Source organism: Pieris brassicae, chromosome 8 (assembly GCF_905147105.1).
Source record: "Pieris brassicae chromosome 8, ilPieBrab1.1, whole genome shotgun sequence".
NCBI lineage: Eukaryota > Metazoa > Arthropoda > Insecta > Lepidoptera > Pieridae > Pieris > Pieris brassicae.
The window spans coordinates 20617341-20638377 of record NC_059672.1 but is presented as its reverse complement, the minus strand read 5'-3'; the positions used below and the strand labels follow the sequence as shown (position 1 = coordinate 20638377).

The 21037-nt window shown below is 33.2% G+C and overlaps 3 protein-coding genes across 7 annotated transcripts in view; 2 read left to right on the top strand and 1 right to left on the bottom strand.

Annotated features, from left to right (window-relative positions):
• LOC123713809 overlaps positions 1-21037 on the bottom strand; it is a 149128-nt gene that overhangs the window by 103957 nt on the left and 24134 nt on the right. For both annotated transcript variants that reach the window (XM_045667676.1, XM_045667677.1), the window contains exon 2: positions 7495-7531. The gene's annotated coding sequence lies outside the window, so the exon portion shown is untranslated. The remainder of the gene's footprint in view (positions 1-7494; positions 7532-21037) is intronic.
• Positions 520-7493, top strand: LOC123713811 (juvenile hormone esterase-like). 4 transcript variants are annotated; one of them, XM_045667681.1, is made up of 5 exons: positions 2377-2675; positions 3632-3808; positions 3887-4028; positions 5752-7088; positions 7164-7493. In XM_045667681.1, exons 3-5 carry the CDS (start codon positions 3900-3902, stop codon positions 7333-7335), a joined length of 1638 nt encoding a protein of 545 aa, XP_045523637.1. In that variant the 5' UTR covers positions 2377-2675; positions 3632-3808; positions 3887-3899; the 3' UTR covers positions 7336-7493. The 4 variants fall into 4 exon arrangements, with proteins under 4 accessions (XP_045523636.1, XP_045523637.1, XP_045523635.1 ...); XM_045667680.1 differs by lacking the exons at positions 2377-2675; positions 3632-3808 and adding an exon at positions 520-1307; XM_045667679.1 differs by lacking the exon at positions 3632-3808.
• LOC123713815 (juvenile hormone esterase-like) lies at positions 8757-11668 on the top strand. The gene is made up of 3 exons (XM_045667687.1): positions 8757-8968; positions 9375-10699; positions 10854-11668. Exons 1-2 carry the CDS (start codon positions 8774-8776, stop codon positions 10029-10031), a joined length of 852 nt encoding a protein of 283 aa, XP_045523643.1. The 5' UTR covers positions 8757-8773; the 3' UTR covers positions 10032-10699; positions 10854-11668.

Genomic DNA, 21037 nt, shown 5'->3' with positions numbered 1-21037 from the left:
TATCCACGCCCTAGGAAGAGTGTGGTCATGACCCCTGGATCAGCCCTTGTCCGATTACATCGAGAATATACTAGTGGCCATGTAACACGTGATAAATAGTTATCCAAAAACATGGAATTGGAGTCAGGTCCGATATCTAACAAAGTTTTTTCTACTCGTTTGAATTCAATAATTATTTGTGTTTGCCTAGAGCTGTTCACCATAAATTTAAATGAAAATTAAAGAGGAACTGCTTCTCCTTTAGGTGGTCAAATAATTCACCTTGCCATCGTCCATTCCTTGTATAAACAAAATGTATACATTTAGTCAGAGCCTTTAATAATAATAAGCAGCATATCCAGCATATGATTCTATATATATAAAAATTCTCGTGTCACAATGTTTGTTCCCATACTCCTCTGAAACGGCTCGACCGATGCTTATGAATTTTGTATGCATATTCAGTAAGTTTGAGAATCTATATTTCAAACCCCCATGTGATAAGGGGTGTCAACCCCAACAAATTTTTATATTTTTTAGACATTTTTATAACCCTTAATTGTCACCACATAGGTTATTTTTATTGAACTAAAAATATGTGTCCTGGAAACATTTATACATGATATAACGACGTTTGTCGAATCAGCTAGTATAAATATAATGGTGAAGATGGCGAAGAACGATTCGGAAAGGATTTGCCTAGAAGTAACTGTTTTGAGGGAGGAAGATACTATACTAGGAGGAGAGGTAGAAAATATTAACCAGATTAGTTTCTTATTATAAACGTCGACGTATGTCTTTCAACAACTGAACATTATTAAAGGTTTTGACAGCCGCATTCCACCACTATGTCGAACAAGCTGACCATTGACGTATTTGCGGACCAATTCGACTTAGGATCCTTCCAGAAAAAATGCGTATTAATTCTTCAAACACCGGCAACGCGAGCCTCAGTTTCAACGATTCAGTTCTTCGCAATCTTAGTGTCCATATCACTTAACAACAGGTGAGGTGGTTTGGCTCCTGTTATATAAAAAAAAATAAGAAAAAACTAAAGAATCACATTTTAGGATCGAATCTAGTGTAACAGAAAATTTATTCCAAAACATTTACAGCAAATGCTTGTAATGACATGACATGTCATTAAATTGAATTTGCCGCGATTCGCGCTTTTATAAGTTGTCTGTGCAAGTTTTTAGGCTAAGCAACGGAGTCGGAGACTCGTCAGACGATGCACGACGTTCAGATTACTTTGTATATTTTATTGTTATAAAAACACTTGTAGAGAGTTAAATTAAAGGATATAATTGAGGAGGCGACATTTTCAGGTGAGATTTAAAAATAATTGTAATGGTTAAATAATATTGTTGTAATATTGTAAAGGCGTTAGAAGTAAAACATAAACTTTATATTTTCAAACAGGACAGAATAGAACAGAAACAGATTGTGGTGTATTTTTAAAATCCTCTATAATGTATCTTATTATGCATCTATACAAAAACGACTTTGCAAACCGGTAATTTTAGTTAGATGTTTGTTATGTTACGGTTTATTATTATATTCGAATCACGATTATAGCTAGCGCATTAAAATGAATAGATTTCAACTTTATTATGAAGAACATGTCTGGCAGCCTCTTGCATTGTATGTATATAATATAAAAAAAAAACTGCCAACGGAGGGCTTTAGAATCAGGTTGTTATAACACCTTGGTTGGTATTTAGAAATACATTTATTTATTTACCCAAGAGAACAATTGTCGACTTTAAGAAATACATAATGATTGTCTTTTGTTGACATAGCTGTTACACATTAAGAAAAACACTTTTTGAACGGATTGAAGCTATGTATTATTATTAAAAAATTCTAATAATTTACATAATTAAGAAAAATAATACATTATGATTATTATTTATACCTACATATAACAGTCCGGGTTTCCCACTAAAAGTTCAGTAGTCCATGCATTTCTGGATAATTCAACCTGCGACTCTCCTTGGGATCGTAAGTTCTATGCCCGTGCGCCAATAGACTTTCTGTCTAAGTCGACGGTGTGTCAGACACAGAAGGTTTAACTTACTTGCCTGTTGGAAATGATTACGAAACAGATACAAAAAGCTAAGGCCCAGACCTAAGGTTATAGCGCCCTTTTTATTGTATATAAATAGCATTTATATTTATATGTGTACAGAATTCGACGAACATAAATTGTATATGTTTTTATAATGTTTATTTTTTGTCTTTATGTAATTAGAGGCAAACGGGCTGGAGGCTCATCTGATGTTATGTGTTGCCGCCGCCCATGACACATTGCCAGAAGGCTCGCAAATGCGTTGCCGGCGTTTCAACAAATGAATATTTTTTTTTCTTTAACATTACTATATAGAATAAGCACCATGTATATTAAACCATGACTAATTATCAGTAAATTAATCTAAAGAGCGTTACAATGATAATAAATCGATTCGTTAACGAGGCATTCAACAAATCATAAAATTGTACGGCGGTTTTACCATTTATACAACTCCATAATAATTTTTTTTAGTACAGTAGTATATAAATTAACTATAATTTAAGATAATTGCAACCTCGCTTGCCTTGTATTCAATATTGCAGAATCGTTTCACAAACCATATTCAATATTAGTCTATTATAATATTTTATTAGGAACAGACGTGTACAAGTGATAATATAAGGTATTTTATTATGGTAAAACTACGTTTTATAATTTCATAAATCATTTGTGTTTCGCTTGCTCCTGTAGGCCACACCTATGAGACCTATACTCAGTTGGGGTCAATAGAAGCTTAGCGAGCTGATTTTTCAAAAAGTTTAAATGCTTTAGTTGTATAATATTTTCACTTAACAAATTCATTAATATTTTACTTAGTATTTCAATAAAATATTTATTTCTAAATAAATATTTTATTACTATTTAAAAACACATTTGAATGTCACGTTTTCTCGTACGATTTAACAGATTGTGCATGTAAACAAATTATTTTACGGATACAAAAAATGCTCATAATTGGTAAACCTTAATTTACCGATGTGTCTGTAAGATAATACCAAGTGCATTTGATAGTGTACGAGACCTAATTGATATAATAATATCTCTTGTTTTATCAAGATATAATGAATTCAAGTATTTTACGACAAGTGTATGACGTTTGAGGGAGTGCAACTATTGCAGCCTGCCTGTCTATCAACTCTATTTTGTATAAATATCCTGCCAGCGTCGATTACCTGCGCCATTAAGAGACGTTGGCGACGACGTTAGGCGAGCTTTATGACTGACAACTGACAACAAATTATAGACTTGTGTGTTTTTTGTCAATTGTTAAAACAACAATGAATAATAAATTATAGTTTTCCATTCTTCTTTTTGTTGTTGGTTCTTAGAATTCTTTTATATTTTTTGTCTTGTCCTATTAGAAAATATAATTGCTGTATTTCTATTTAATAAATCTTCTGTTTCTTGCACACAATTAATCAATAATTATTATTTGATTACTATATTTTCTCATGTATGTAAATGTTGGAACGTTCTTAATGAGAAATAAACATCTTAAATGGTTATTTACTTTAAAAAGGTTCGCCAATGGGCATTACAATAGAAGCTTAGACCTAGAAACTCACAATCATGCTGCAGATTTTTCCTGCGCCATAACTCACTACTGACGTCCAGGCGAGGGTCGAACGTTCGCCTTCACGGATAAAACGCACGCTTAAACACTAAGCAATAATGTTATTTTGTTGTATGATATTTTAAAGAAAACAATTAATATTTAAGCACGCAATTATGATCCACTGGAAGACATTTTTTTAAGTAAGCAAGTAAAATAAATATATTAAAGTTATAGTTCATACAGTATGAAACATGTAAAAATTATGCTTTTTTTGGCAGATTGTATTGAGAAATGACACGGGTGAGGGTCGCTGAAGGAATTCTGGAAGGAGAAAAGTTACATAATGATTACGGGGGGTCATTTTATAGTTTTAAGGGAATACCTTACGCAGAGCCTCCTTTGAGGGAGCTAAGATTTAAGGTAACGCAAAAAACACGATTTTTTTACTTCGAGATACATATTCGACCGATTGTTGATTTCTATGTGTATTTAACGATTTGTAGAGTCGAATTTAAATAACAATTCAACTTCAGTTTTGTACTATATATTTTTGGAGTTTACTCCTTAAGAAACGATTTGAGTTATAAGGCCCGGTACGGAAATTTTATGAGGAATAAAATCAAGTGTAACACGAAACGTTGAGGCGTTACGTATTAAGAGACAAACACATCTATCTGTAGGATTGAACGCTCTCTCTAAAATTGGATTTGTATAAATTGAACACAATTATTATTGTTATTATTATTTATATTGTTTTGTAACATACTTTATGTAATACGCTTTATTGAAGTAATATAAATAATCCGAATAATTCCAAATATATGTTTGTTTCTCTTATCATTTTAGCAGATGCGTGTAACACGAAAAGTTGAGGCGTTACGTAGAGAGAGACAAACATATATATCTGTAGGATTGAACTCATTCTCTCTCTAAAATTGGATTTGTATAAATTGAACATAATTATTATTGTTATTATTATTTATATTGTTTTGTAACATACTTTATGTAATACGCTTTATTGAAGTAATATAAATAATCCGAATAATTACAGATATATGTTTGTTTCTCTTATCATTTTAGCAGATGCGTTCATTTACCCTTTTTTTTCTATTCGATATATATCATAATTATCGTTCGTAAGGAGTAAACTCCATTCGTGCGTCGTAGCTGACACACACACATTTTTTTACATAAAAGAATTACATATTAAATATGTATAGAGAACACTTTAAAAAAATATATGAATTAATTTTATATTTTATTCAACGCACGTGTGCAATGATAAAATGGGTAAGGTTCATCCATTTTGGATTTTATTTTTATTATTCCGAAGAATTCCAAGTAAGACCTTATTATATGTATTTTACTAACTACGATTTACGGAGTCTTCGTTTTGAAATTCGAGTTCTAGAGTATAAATATGTATTATCAATACTTCGTTGGGAAATAACATTTTGTTCGAGTAATAAAGTCTAAATAATTGGAGTTACCGCATATTAAGGGTTCAGCGGAAGGAAATGGCAATTTTTTTCGACTTACTGAGGTTAAAGTTATCGAGATTTCGCTGTATACATTTATATTTAAAAAAATACTATATCTATATGTATACTATATAGCTCTTATATATTTAAATAGTTCAAGCTGCAGGTAATGTTTTTCCTATGTATTATAATTTATATATCTTATTAATTCTGTGTGTCCTGTTATGTAAATATATTTAGTGATTCAATCTAGTAAATGCAGGACAAATTACATTAAATATTATTAACAATTTTTAATACTTAACAAAAATATCTTGAGAGAAATAGATAATACTAAAGTATATTGTTAGGGCTAGTCGATCTAGTTCATAAGGTAGGAAATTAAACACTCCAATAATGACTTGATTCACTATAGTTCACTTAACTGACTTTAGATAAACTGTAGAACTTAAAACATAAACAAAGGAATTGCCCGTGCGCATGTGTCACAACCCCTTATAATCTATTCCCTACTCCAGCTCGACCAGCCCACTTCGGGAAGATGTTCGAGTCAAATGACCAACTGTTACACATGCGCATTTGTAGCAAGTATCTGAAGAATGTTTCATAAAAATGTTTAGAATTTAATGAAACAAATATTAAAAGCTAACAATATTTTATAGGCTCCAATACCAAAACAGCCGTGGACGGGTGTTCGGCTAGCCAAGGAACATGGGCCTCGCTGTTACCAAATTGATTTATTTTTTCAACCTGCATCTAACATGGAACCGTCAGGAAGCGAAGATTGCTTATACCTTAATGTTTATAGCCCTGACATTGCACCGTCTAAACCACTTCCAGTTATGGTTTACATTCATGGAGGTGCTTTCATGAGCGGCAGTGGAAATGATGACATTTATGGGCCAGAATTCTTAGTAAAACATGACGTTATTCTCGTGACAATAAACTATAGGCTCGAAGTAATCGGATTTCTCTGCTTGGACACTGAAGATATACCAGGAAACGCTGGAATGAAAGATCAGGTAGCTGCATTAAGATGGGTGAAGAATAACATTGAAAGTTTTGGCGGTGATCCCAATAATATAACCATTTTTGGTGAAAGTGCTGGAGCTGCAAGCGTATCTTATCAATTAGTTTCACCAATGAGTAAGGGCCTTTTTCAAAGAGCAATTATGCAAAGTGGGACATTATTGTCTCCTTGGGCATACAGTTCAGTCAGTGCACGACAAATAGCCTTCCTACTTGCCAAACATATGGGATGTGATAGTACTGACGACAAAGTAATTTATGAATTCTTTAAAACTCAACCAATCGAAAATCTAATAATGAAACGATTTCCTTTAACCTACGCTCAAAACGCAAAAAATTGGGTGAGCGTTATGTTTTCTGTCGTTGCGGAAAAAGAATTTCCTAACATTGAGGCTTTTTTTACCGGTGACGTCGTCGAGGTACTGCGTCAAGGTATTCACGAAGGTGTTGATGTTATAAATGGATGCACAGCAGACGAGGGAACAGTTGGTTTTGTTTCAGGACTTACAGCTGAGACCGTATATGAACAGGCCAGCAAATTTAACGAACTATTAATTCCGCAACCACTAACATATCATTGTTCAACATTGCAACAATTAGAAATAGGCAAGAAAGTTAAAGAATTTTACTTGAAGGATGCAAGTACGCTTGAAGAGGTTGTGCAAAAAGTCGTAAGATTTATGGGGACGGATTATTTTAAATATTATGCATCCTTATGGCAAAAGATATGTGCAAAGAATAATAAAAATAGAATATACTATTACAAATTCACGTGTCATTCCCAAAGGAATATTTTTTCAAATCGATTTAATGCGGGAAAATTTTTACCCAACACCTCAGTGTCTCACTGCGATGATCTGGCTTACATATTTCCTTGTAAATCTTTACTACCAAAAGTAGAACCGAACTCCAAAGCATACAAAATGATAGACAGTGTTACACAATTGTGGTCTAACTTTGCAAAGTATGGGTAGGTACATAACTCAGTTTTCCTCTATACGTCGTTTGTTTTATTATCATAATTTACTCAACGTTTGCATTACAGAAACCCGACGCCTGACAACAATTTAAAGGCAATATGGGAGCCATTCACAATTGACAAACAGTATTATATGGATATTGGCGAAAAACTTCAGCTGAACTCGGAACTTGACAAGGAGGAAATCACTTTTTGGGAAACGATATTTAGTGAATATTTTCCTCGCTTAGTGCCATAAATAATTTAATAATTTTTCATTTCATAGAATTTATAAATGCCACACCTAAAAGGTACTGACATTTTAGGTAACATTGGGTTTAATTGTTTTAAACTATAACACGTTTGAAATATGTGAAATGTAATCTAAAATGGAATAAAGACTATATAATACACTCACCCAGTTGTCACTGTTATTTCTTCCACTCTTTGTTCACCTAAAACAACAAAAAAAAAATTAGTTGGTATTCTAGTATTTTAAGAACGAAAATCAAATTAAATGGTTCTTATGTAAGAAAAATATTTTAATATTTGTTCCAATGCTTAACATTTTTAATAACGTACAACTCACTCACTATATATACTTATATTATAACATCTCTTTGAAGGATAATCCAACCTATTTATATTTTAAATTACGAAAACAACCCACTAAGCAATCCTCTCTTGTTTGTGAATAATTAATTAGATAGTTTCAATTTGTAATCAAAGTTCTATGAATATGCAGCGCAGATCGCTTGGTTGTAATTAAATTTTAATCCTTTTGTTAAAACTTACAGATAACTAGTACCTCAAAGCTTACACAACTTGGATACTATGCTATTGGCATGTTCAGTTCAGTGATGCTGAAAGTACAATTCAGTTAAGGAAATACACTTAATACTGCTTGCTTAAGATTATTTTTAATGGCCTTTCCGTCTCATGTGCTCCTTAAATATATTTTCCAGCGAATCAAGGTGGTAATCATACGCAATGACTATTACATTATAGTTAAAGTAGATTTCAATGAGTTTCATAACAGTAAAATATCACATATACTATGTAGCCGTAAGTGAGTAAAAGGACTGATGATGTCCTATCAGGTGATTTCCATCCTAGTGCCGGAGTACACCTTTTCGTCCAAGAGAAGGTGGAAGGCACTAGACCGCGCGGAAGGTCATCTACGCGTTGGACTGTGCAAATCAAGTCTGCCGAAGGATGTTCACTCAATGAGTGCAGCAGGATGACCTCTAATAGGCAACGATGGCGAAACGTCGTAAAGCGCATCATAACTGCCCTTTCTCATACTACCACTACATAGCGATCAAAACCGCCCTGTCAAGATACCGTGTACCGGATAAGAGGAGAAGAAGTCGCAAAATCAACGGATTAAGTATTAAAATAATATACTTATCAAAGAGAAACACATTACAAAAAAATCTTCAAATACCTCTCTTAAACTTTTGTTACTCTTTGCCGTTTTCCAGTTTTTCCTCCAGCCGCTCTTTCTTAGACTCCTTTTAACAAAACAATACTTTTTAAAACTTGGAAAATGTATGTAAAACTATTTTATCTGCTAAAAATGATTTTCCTTATATATAATAGGAATAACGTTACAATCAACGTTTTTATCTAGATTTATTCTGAAGATACCATGATAAATCGCGTATATATATTTTTAAAGGTTGACCTGCATTTCAATGTACATCTGTTTCAAAATGATAACGTCAGTGATTTCTTTAGCTTTATTTATCGGCTACGTTACTTCAGTTCAAGTTACAATCGAAGAAGGTATTGTAGAAGGTGTTGAGGTTAACAATCATTATGGAAGTCCATACCACAGCTTCAGAGGCATACCTTATGCTGAGCCCCCTCTACAAGACTTACGATTCAAGGTATTTTATAAATATAATCCGCTTAGTTCCTTCTTTATCTCCCTTTTAATCTTTACTGTACCAGCATAACTTGTATCCCTAACTTCTATATTAACTGATCTGAATTATCATTAATGATATTATCGTGATTCATGTTTTTTTTTATTACTGCCCCTTTCACTGCTTACATAATAATTGCTTTGATTTGTTACATTAGTTTAGTCGTAGTAATTTATACACTTTATTTCAGTTAAATATATGAAAGGCGGTTTAATTGAACATATTTTAATCTTACTGTATTACTGTATTTACTAATTGTAAATACATAAATAAATAAAATTTAAATTATAGTGATACTTGTGTATAATTTAGTTCAATCTTTCATGACGATGTAATCGACTTTGATTTAACAGTTTTAAGCTTTTAGGCCCCTCAACCTTTCAAACCATGGACTGGTGTGAGACAAGCTAAGGAATATGGATCTGTTTGCTTACACTATAATTTGTTCATCGTGCCATATCCTCCTGCTACGGGCAGTGAAGATTGTCTCTTTATTAATGTTCACTCGCCAAATGTTACATCACAAGAACTATATCCAGTTATGGTTTGGATCCATGGAGGAGGTTTTGTCAGTGGTAGCGGTGATGAATATGAGCCCGATTTTTTAATAAGAAAGGGAGTGATTTTAGTCACGTTTAATTACCGACTAGAAGTTTTAGGCTTTCTCAGCCTTGGAACAGAAGACGCCCCTGGAAACGCAGGAATGAAAGACCAGGTTCTAGCTATGCGTTGGGTTAAGAAAAATATTAGAAAGTTTGGAGGAGATCCGGACAACATTACTATTTTTGGAGAAAGTGCTGGTGGTGCAAGTGTTTCATACCATCTGATCTCACCGATGACAAAAGGTCTTTTTAAAAGAGCAATAACACAAAGTGGAACTGCTAACGGTTGGTGGCCAAATACATACAGAGCAAGGGAAAGGGGCATTCAACTCGCGCGAGAAATGGGTAGTAATGCAACGGACACAAAAGATGTATATGAGTTTTTGAAAATACAACCTATGGAGGCTTTTGTCAATAGATGAATAGTCGTCACATACACACAGTCCACCAAAGAATCACCGAACGTTTATTTTGGTATAGTATCAGAGGAAAATATTGCTGGTAATGAAGTTTTCTTCCAAGGTGACGTGTATGATACATTGAGAAATGGAATCCATGAAGGTATTGACGTAATAAATGGATATACAGAAGACGAAGGCACACTCTACATAGCGACAGGAACAAACATACCTAGAATATTCGAACAGGCTAATCAGTTCTATGAATTTTTTGTACCCGAACCTCTAACATTACAAGTCCCTGTCGTTGAACAAACAAAAATTGGGAAATACATGAAAGATAAATATATGAATGGCGCTGTCGTTTCAAGAGAAAATATTGACGACCTACTGAAATATTTTGCATTTGAAAATTTTGTTTACGCTGCTCTCTCTTGGCAGAAATTTGTAGCTAAAAATAATAATAACAATAAAATATACTTGTATAAATTTACATGTAAAACAGAGATGAATTTAGCTATCAATGCATCAGCTGAGGCTGCGGCATTGTTCCCTCATAGAATCTTAGTCGGGCATGCTGATGATCTTCCTTACTTCTTCCCCTTTGGAAAAGACTTGGTAGATATGAATTCTGAAACATTTCAGATCATTGACAGGGCGACAACACTTTGGACAAATTTCGCTAAATACGGGTAAGCCGTCAAATAAATTAATAAAACAAAATGTTTACTTTTAATTTTAACCTATTAGTTATATATATAATAAGCATATGCTTACACTTTATACATAAAAAATCGTACAGTTTTATTCTAATGACTTTTGTTATGGTTACGTCTTATTTTTTAGAAATCCTACACCAGACAACAGCTTGGGAATAACTTGGTCACCATACACCCTACAATCAGAGGATTACTTAGATCTTGGCAACGTTTTAGCAGTTGGGAAAACACCAGAAGAAGAAGAATTGAAGCTTTGGGAAGATCTGTTTAATGAATACTATCCCCATATAGTGCCATTAAATAATGCTCATCATATGATGTCCTCAAGGTTTAAACTGTACGCATTAAGTGTTATTATCGCCTTATATTCAACTAAATATTTATTTTAAAAAACTATTTTAGAATTTATTGCACAAGGCCACACGATCATTATGAAATCTCAATCAATTTTTAAAACCAATTCCAGTACAATTAATGAATATATAATGTATACATGTGTATAGTTGTTATAAATTTTTAATCATTAAAATTTTAAATTAAATATTTATTATTTTAAGAACTCGCCAAACTTTGGGCCATGCTTGTAAACACGTAAACAAACATCTATTTTTTACGAGTTAATTATGTAAAACACCATATTGGGTTCAAAACAGTATTTCGATTAGACAGGCATATTATTTACAAGCATTTGTTACATGAAATATAAAAAAATTAAAAGATTAGAAATGTTTTTGTAAGACTTAATGTTTCCACACTTCTACTATGAGGATTCTAACAACCACAATATGTGACGGTAGAACACAAATTGGTTACAATTTCTTCGTTCACAAAAATAATACTTAATATTTGTAAATATGTAAGAAACTACCTACTACCTACTACTACTACTACCGGCAACTAGTCATTTTAATAGGTCGCACTGAAATAAATGATTTAACTATGTCTTTGTTTTGTCTCTTTTCGTAATTGAAATCAATTAATGAATAGGTAACACAATGTACTCTTATGAACGTCAAAATTAAAAAGAAATATACATTCAATGCTTCTAATTTTACATTTATTACCAATTCTCAAATCAAGAGCGCAAAACGGAACAGAAGAACTGGCAATAAACTCTCCGCCACTCTTTTAAATCGCCAGTTTTTTTTGTATTACACAACGTTTGTAAGGAACTGCAAACATTACACCATTTTCCACGTGACATCTTAAGTAATAAATAATAATAAAATAAATTAAAACAAACATTTGTCTCAGATTGTCAAAGATCCTCTATCAGCAGTAGGCATGGTGAAATAGAAACACGCACGTACATATCGTGGGAAAAACACGCAAATATATAGTCGAAATAACTAACATCACCGCATACACGAATTCAACTACGACCAGAAGATAGCATAATGCTCGGTTCACATTATTCCAGTCCAGTAATCCAGTGAGTCATTCCAGTCCAGTGCTGGACTGGAATGGAACGTCCACATTATTCCAGTCATTCAAAAGCTGTTAGATCGGTAACACTACAGTGACAATGCTTTCAAGAAAGAAGTTTAGAAATTGTTTTAAAACTGTTCAATTATTACTGTTACAAGAAATAGTTGAGGAAGTGGAAGAAAAAAAGAAAAAAGCGGATTTGAGTGAGAAATTGGATCAGCGAAAGAAATGAAAAAGGAGGCGTAGCAATGCTTTTGCAACAGCTAAAATCAGAAGATCCCTTGGAATACAGATTTTGATTTGATTTTTTACATCCTCTACTGTTCTATTTGCATACCATCACAAATTTTGTGCAGGGCGGATTGGCGCATGCCTTTGTGTTTATAAAATTCCGAAGTGATATCCCACAAACACACATGTTCTCTGTACAAAGAAACAAGTTGAAGAGTTTGGTTTTCAGTTAACTTCATTGTTTGGAATTACCTATAAAATTCCATAAAATAACAACAATGTGTGTTCACTGTTAAACGTGTATTCAAGCACTAGATTGGCCGTTCACACTATTCCAGTGGCGCTGGATTGGGTTAGCTCGAATGAATGAAAAATAGACCGTCATTCCAGTCAACTGGACTGGATTGATCACTGGTACACTTCACTTGAATGGTACATTCCAGTGCAGGTTCACATTATTCCAGTAGTATTCCAGCGTTAGACTGGAATGCTGAACTGGAATGCTTTTTTTTTATAAAATAGGGGGCAAACGGGCAGGAGTCTCACCTGATGTTAAGTGATACCGCCGCCCATGGACACTCTCAATGCCAGAGGGCTCGCGAGTGCGTTGCCAGCCTTTTAAGAATTTGTACGCTCTTTTCTTGAAGGACCCTAAGTCGAATTGGTTCGGAAATACTTCAGTGGGCAACTGGTTCCACATAGCGGTGGTGCGCGGCAAAAATTGCCTTGAGAAACGCTCAGTCGTGGAACGTCGGACGTCGAGGTGATACGGGTGGAATTTTGTATTTTGCCTCGACGTCCGATGCTGAAACTCAGCTGCAGGTATTAATCCGAATAACTCCTCTGAACACTCTCCATGGTAAATGAGGTAGAAGATGCAGAGTGACCCCACATCTCTACGCAACGCCAAAGGATCGAGCCGCTCGGAGAGGGATTGGTCATCGACGATTCGAACCGCTCTTCGTTGGATACGGTCAAGTGGAAGGAGCTGGTACTGGAATAATGTGAACCGGGCATAATAATAATTATTGGTTTACAATGTCAATGTCATAGTTACACAGTGAGACAGTAGGAACATGTTATGGACGACCGTGCCGAGTGTCCTTCGACACTTCCACATAGTAAAGCATTTATGTATTTCTCAACTAGCTTAACACGAACGTTCATAGAACAATTTATAATATTTTAGAAACATAATAGCAGTAGGCACGAGTCTTGTTGAGCTATAGCAATAAAGTAATGAATCTCCATACATATATAACTTAAAACACAAGGTCTGATAATTTTCTAAAAAAAACTGTTTTGTAGGGTTTATTATAATAGTAATTATTTGTACCATAAATCGACAATCTTTTAATCTATGAAATTAAAAGTATTTCGACGAGACTTTGGATTAAATGAAACAAAAAATGCACATTTGATTGCTGATTTGTAATATTACATTGTACGTTTTAATAATACTATACTATACGTATAAATCATAATAATAGCGATAGATAATAAACATTAATTTAATCTTGACACGCGAGTTTTATCAAAATCATTTTTCCTAGAAGATAATAATGTATAAAGGTCATATTTTTTTTAATGTAATAGCAGGCAAACGGGCAAGAGGCTCACCTGATGTGAAGCGATACCGCCGCCCATGGACACTCACATTGCCAGAAGGCTCGCAAGTGCGTTGCCGGCCTTTCAAGAATTGGTACGCTCTTTTCTTGAAGGACCCTAAGTCGAATTGTGTGACGTCTGAGTATTTTAATAGTAGCTAAGGCCTTTAAGCTATAAATAATACTAATGTAACGACAATACTTCATGTTATCGTCTCGTAAGTAAGAAAAAGATAAAAAGTAATAGATTTCACCATAGCTTGGAACTATATTTTAGAGAAATTGAGTAATTGAATGTTTGAGTAAATTTTATCGTATTTTCAGTAAGATAAATCTGACAAAGATATGAAGCCAATATTGATGTAAGAAATGATTAATATGGTACCTACTTCAGTACGTGTATACGATCCAAGTAACGTTGAAGTTAGCAGAGTACAAAAAATGTAGTTCTGGTCGCACACACAACAATTCTATAGTTCCAGAATTTTTTTATAGTAAAATGCTCTGCCATCTTCCCGATCGCGGCGGAGTATTTCTTCTGGATTTCGAAAATAAAGGTCTCAATAAAACAATACATACATCTTTTAGTTCCCTATTATTTATGAATAAGTCATAATTTGATAATGTTGATAGTTATTTTAAAGTTTTCGACAAATTAATTAATAATTTCAACAACGACTAATAATTGAACTGTCCTGCTATTTATTCAAAACCAGACAAAGTTGACATGTCTAAAAAAAATCAGTCTATCACTGTATTTATTCAAATAACAGATACAATACTAATTTTGGATTTGTACTATCGTCTGGCATCTGTCTTGTAGACCAGAGACAACATAACCCTTAAGTGGCAAATCGCAAAAAAGACTTCATGGAGATAAATTAAAATTGTCTGACCAATGGGTCCCCAACTTCCCCATGATGTTAACAGTGAAAATGTTAACAGTTAAACATTTATATTCATTACACATGACAATTAGCCGTACCAAACAAAAATAATAATTATTAAGTTATTATAAAGAATACATATATTAAGTTGACAGTAACATTTAATTAAACAAGGGTTTTTTTGTATAATGGCGGACCAAGGACCATCTTTATGTCTCCCCCCCCTAGTGCCCCTAACTTAACACAAGTCAAAATTTATAAAAAAATCACAATTGTATGATAACTATTAAATATTAAAAATAAATACACATGTCTCAAGAATAAATATTAATTTGTAAAGTGCTTTTGAAAACAAAACAATTTCCCTGCTACGAATAGGATATTGGAGGAGTCTTACAGCGCTTGAATTATTCATTCACAAACAAGCTCAACACTTATAGTAATATCGCTTAGCCTGTGAAATAGCTCAGCGTTTGCTCAACTTATAATTAAATTATAATCCCTTTGAGCCTGGACTCAAATCTTCTTCTTGCCTTTTAATATATACATTATTTTTTTCGAAAAGTCACATCTTTGTTTGAAAATACTTCAAAAGGCTTATCGACTTTTGTTTTATAAATAACTATGTCCGTAAATTTTTTTTGGTGACAGCATCGCTTGCTTAAATTTATAATGAGTATGTAATAATATTTTATACAAAATTTGGATATTAAAAAAATGTAAATATGGAATATTCTCCATCGATTCGGAGCCAGCTTCTTGAATGTATCTCTAACCAAGTACTTAAAAGCCAGCATCTGTCTTAGTTGTGGTCAGTATCAGGTCAGCAACAATAAACTTTTCTTTGTAGTTTCTTTCAGGCAGAAGCCGATTATAAATATCTGCTGCTATTCTTTAAAAGACCCTCCGTAGAGGAAGGTTAGCTCCTGTCCAAAAATATTTTAATGTCGCCGCTAGCCCTTCAACCCCCCTTTATCTCTGGCAGCATCTTGATGGACCGGGTATAAAGTTCCTTCTTAAGCTTCACTATTTCTTTCTTTAGATTCGTACATGCTCGCCTTCTTGCAAACGTACTTTGGTGTAAATTTGTGAGTGTCACAAAACATCGGGTGAGCCTCCTGCCCGTTTGCCTCTTGTTACATTAAATAATACTTAGTAGAAGAATAAACAATCACCTGTTTTATGACCCTCACATATGTTATTTAGGTATTTATTTCCGATAATTTAAGGGTCCATTGTTTAGCACACTGGATTGTTGATTATATATATTATATTTATTATATATATATCTCTGACTGCACCTTATCGATCCTTCGAAATTTGTCTTATGATTATTTTTGTTCTTTAGACCATAGATGATAATAACATCAAGAACTCTTAATCTATGTTGCAGTCTCACTGTAGCGCCCTTGCCTTAGAGGCAGTCATATTTTCTCAACCCAGTCCTATTTCAGTCCGTCCTTCCAATCCAAATTGTATATTTAATGAGGGAAATTTCACTCTTGGTTATTTAATATACCTACTATAAAGGTAACTTTAAATTTGTATATAATATCTTTGCGTCTGATTTGTTTTTTTCGGGAACCATCCTGTTCCTTTTAAACTTGAAACTTTTGATGTTTTTGTCACCGGTAAGAAAATTGATTTAAATTATTATTTAGTCAGTCGGCAGTGGTTTTACAAAATAACGGGATAGGTAAAACGCTTATATAAAGTTGTTTTTTTTTAACATTTGAAAACACTGTTTTAAGGGATTGAAGCTATGTATTATTATAAACTTATAATTATTTTACTTAATATTAAATTTCTCCCGACGTTTCGCGTGCTTTACAGCTTGCGTGGTCACGGTGACTGAAGAAAAAAGGTGTTGAATGTTAAAAAGTATCACAGCTGTAAAGACAGTTATATTATCTGTATTTATTTTATTATAATTTGTTTATTCGTTTATAATACATAGCTTCAATCCGTTAAAAACCGTTTTCTTTAAACGTGTAAAAGAAATATAAAGTAAAAAACAATACTATGTAAAAGTTGAGTGTATTTAAAAGTTTCTCAGTCCTGACCAAAACCTTTCTAATACACACATTGTTTGCTCAATTTGTTCCCTCCTCTCAAGAGAATTGACTTCTTAGAACATTAAATTTCACGCCCTTAACACAACAAAATAAAGACTGTTTTTGTACTACATATTTTGTTTAGCAATTTCAAGTTGCATTATAGGGTTATTGAACTTTCCCTTAAGGTACGAGAATGTATTGAGGAAAATTTACTTCTGGTCGACGGTTTTGGGGTATGTGACATGAAAATATTGTTTTACTTTGTAAGTACCAACCTTAATACGGTAAGGTTTGGAAATTTCTACAAAATCTATAATTACTTTATAAGTAACTTTTCGAGTTAAATTTTTCAAACAAAGAAGTGCAGAAATGTCGTTGTTCAAATATAGGTTTAACTTTATTCAAGTTTTAAATTCGTATTCGTTCCTATAAAGGTTTTTTGAACTTACTTTAGAACAGATGTACTTTCGGTAATAAGTGGGTGCAGGCATAATAACACTGATAAAATACTATAACTATGATAAGCCAATATTGATAAATCATGAACATCTAACCGATAAGATTATTTTATATATAAGTATTTATATATTAGTACTTTGGGCTCAATTTCCGATCGCAGTGAAAATTATAATTGAATTTGTTCTCCACCATTGACAGCTTGATGGAATGGTCAGTCCTTTCCCATGGCGCGTACGGTGAAATTCCACTATTAATTATAAACGTATGTGTACTACTAAAGATGACAATCGTGCCTTGGTATACTACATACGCCTTACGTACCAGGTAGCCTAGAGCGATTACGTCTACATGTTAAATAATTGAGAATTGCTAATTACTGTAAAAACAAACATTGTTCCCAAAACAAAATATACATTTTTTACCATTTAATAAACTTGAATATGTTAAACGAGTACGAGAAAACCGCACAGATTTGAATTTATGTGGTTTATTGTTGTAATACTGTATTGAAACAAAATATTTGTTCTACTTATAATTTACCTCAAATATCAATCCGTCAAGTAAGATCGATTTCAGTGGCTTGTTTGGTAACAATACAAATAGTACACAAAGTAAATGGGGTCAAAAATTAAACCAGGGTAGGTTATGTAGGTAATTTGTTATAATAGTGTAGCTTTCTAGAATATTCTATAACACCTCGATGTTTCAAAGTACTTGCTTTTAGTTGGTATGTTTGGTTTTAGTTGGTATTGCTCACTCTGCCACGGTTCATGCCCGGATTCCAAAACAACAGCGCCGCAACAACCTTCTAGGTATGGGCCTCATATTTCCGTACCTGTTTCGTGATTCGTTCTTTTTAATAGGCAAATAGATCGGGTTCACTGCTCTGCATTATATTCAAATAGAAAAAGTATTTTGGCAGGTCTTAGAACTAGATTTAAGTTTGACTGATGTTATAGAATAAGCCTAATACCTTGAACAGAGCCGTCAAGCAAAATAAGACACGAGACAAAACTAAATAGTACTCATTTTCGCGGTATCGTTATTTATTAATTAGCATAACTGTTAGAATATGTATTTTGGAACGCAATTAAGTTAGTTTTAGTACCTAATTACACCATGAGAAGTCCTTTGATTACTTTTTTTTGCACAAAAAGTTGTACTTGGTCCTTGTACTACAACATCCACGTACATTGTAACAATAACGTATTCCAAACGGCTTAAATGTACTAAAACAAAAAGGATTATTTGTCCTTTTCATTTAAACCCCTTTACAATGCTCTTTTGGACCTATTTTTTGTTTGTTTGCTAATTTGGGACGTCTTGTTTGTATTCCAACCGCAAATTCAGGCTTTAAGTAAATAACATTTTTGGTGCTTAATTTTTCACTTGTTTACTTATTTAAGACCAAAAATACTGCTGTAATAGTCTTTATTCTGCAAAATATAAACACTGATTTAGACGTTTTTTTTTTTTGTTACTTTCTCATACGCATTTGTTATTAAACATTCCGATTTCCAAATGAATGTGGTGTAAATATAAAGCTCACCATCGGACAGGTTCAATCTGATTAATCCGAGGTTCTTTAATTATAACGGTCCGGAATCCGCTTATAGAAGGATATGACGTTTGACGAAAGCCTAACCCAATTCCTTTTGACGTCACCGAAAATGAAAAACTGTTTCGCATTTTTGTTTTGAGATTTTATCTCGCTTTTTGTGGACAGAATTGTTAAGTACGTATTCCTATTGCTTTCAGATTAGGGTAGCAAGCGAGTGTGATACAAACATAGTGGTTAAGCGTTTTAAGATTGTGTGTTTGAGCTTCGATTGTACTAATTATACTAAAATCTTTTAAAGTTTTCGAAGGAAAACATTGAGCCGAAACGATCTTACCCAATAATTATATAAAAATATATTTCTCTATATAGAAAAAAAAAGAGCAAGAGGGCAAAGGGCAAGAGCAGTAAAAGCAGAAAGGAGTCTGCCATGAGTCCGGCGGACGCATCCAAAATCCATTTTAGGCTGAAGTACGCTTATGGAGATGGTTTTGTGTTTATGGCTATTATTCACAGTTGTGGAAGCGCAATCATACATATTATCTCTTTAATCTAATTCTAAAACTATAAGTTCTAATTACTTATATGACGTCGAGTAATATGCACCAATAGACTGTCTTTCTAAGAGCACATTTAACACTCGCTCGATCTCTGAAGGAAAACATCGTGAGAAAACCGGCTTGCCTTAGACCAACCTTGACAAATCTTGACAAATGATTACATTACAGAAATATGAGGCCTAGATCTAAGGTTGTAGCGCCACCGACTTATTTCTATTTATTTATGTGCCCACAAAATTCTTGTATAATACGTAAGTACACTCGATATAACATCTTTTGTACTATACGTGAGTAATAAAATACCTGAAATGATTAAATATGATAAATAGCTAGTAGAAATGATAAATGATCTCTTGGGCTCAAATTACGTTTTATACATTTCCAAGTGTCAAACCTTTAAATCTGACTATTTATCATCCTTTGTTAAAATTTAATTATTCTTATGAAATTTTACCGTATTTACTTCATATATCTTAAACATAAATACAGATTATATTCTTTATGCTTTATATAAGTGCCTCCTACATATTAAACCCTTATTTAATTTAATTAGATATGGTAAAATAATTAACCATAACAAAATTCAAATGTCTTATTATAGGTATCAAAAGTAAACTAATTAGGGTAAAACCAAAATTTAAAATCATCTTCTATCGGTAAGTTAATAAGAGTTCCATGATTATCTCACGTGACATCATCGACTAAGTAAATCTCATTGAAGGTTATAGCATTTTATTGCGCCTGAAGATTTTTTCGCGTAGCCTCCTTAGGTTCGGTTGCAGTATCGCGTAGCCGTGCTTATGACAGCTGTCAGTCCTGGGCTACATACCACGCCTTGGACACTTCAGTAAGCCGACGATAAGAAGACCGATTCAATCTAATACAGACTGATGTTCCTGATATTCTGCAATTAAAATATTGTTACGGATGGCAGCTGCAATGCCGGTGTCTCAGAATTTTAAACAGTCTGTTTTTTTTTTAAACGTAGTCGGTGAACGCACTCATGGTGTTAGGTAAGATAACTCAAATTACTTTATTCATATAGCTTACGAAGTACACTTATGAACGTCAATCGAAAAGATGTTAAATTGATTCTAAATTTTCATTTACTACCAGTTCGCGTAAGTCAAGGGCGTAAAGAGGGCAAGAAACTCTCCGCTCCTGATTTTTTTTTAAAGCACAGCAGCCATCATTTACATTATAGTCAAATTCATTAAAAGATTTATTCATTAATTCACGTTTAACGAGTTTTTAATTTATTCAGTGTTAATTCTCTAATTACGCATGGGAGTTTATTGTAAAAACTAATACAATTTCCATATGGGTTTCCACCCATATGATAAACCACTTCCGTGGTTTATCTTCTGAAGACTGATGATTAGATCTTAGATTACACGCACGCTTAGATTAGATCTGTTTCGAGTATTACACTGATAAAAGTCACCAATTGTTTTGAAATCGTATATTTTTTTTACAACAAGGCTTCAAGTCAAAGTCGTTGCAGTTATTTGTATTATTGGTGAT

What these genes read in the sequence shown, in the direction of transcription:
- LOC123713811 (XM_045667680.1), top strand. Translation starts at nt 3,900, where the DNA reads ATGACACGGGTGAGGGTCGCTGAAGGAATTCTGGAAGGAGAAAAGTTA. An exon ending in TGAGGGAGCTAAGATTTAAG is followed by an intron (nt 4,029 to 5,751) that starts GTAACGCAAAAA and finishes AATATTTTATAG; the next exon opens with GCTCCAATACCAAAACAGCC. An exon ending in TCTAACTTTGCAAAGTATGG is followed by an intron (nt 7,089 to 7,163) that starts GTAGGTACATAA and finishes TTTGCATTACAG; the next exon opens with AAACCCGACGCCTGACAACA.
- LOC123713815 (XM_045667687.1), top strand. Translation starts at nt 8,774, where the DNA reads ATGTACATCTGTTTCAAAATGATAACGTCAGTGATTTCTTTAGCTTTA. An exon ending in TACAAGACTTACGATTCAAG is followed by an intron (nt 8,969 to 9,374) that starts GTATTTTATAAA and finishes TTAAGCTTTTAG; the next exon opens with GCCCCTCAACCTTTCAAACC.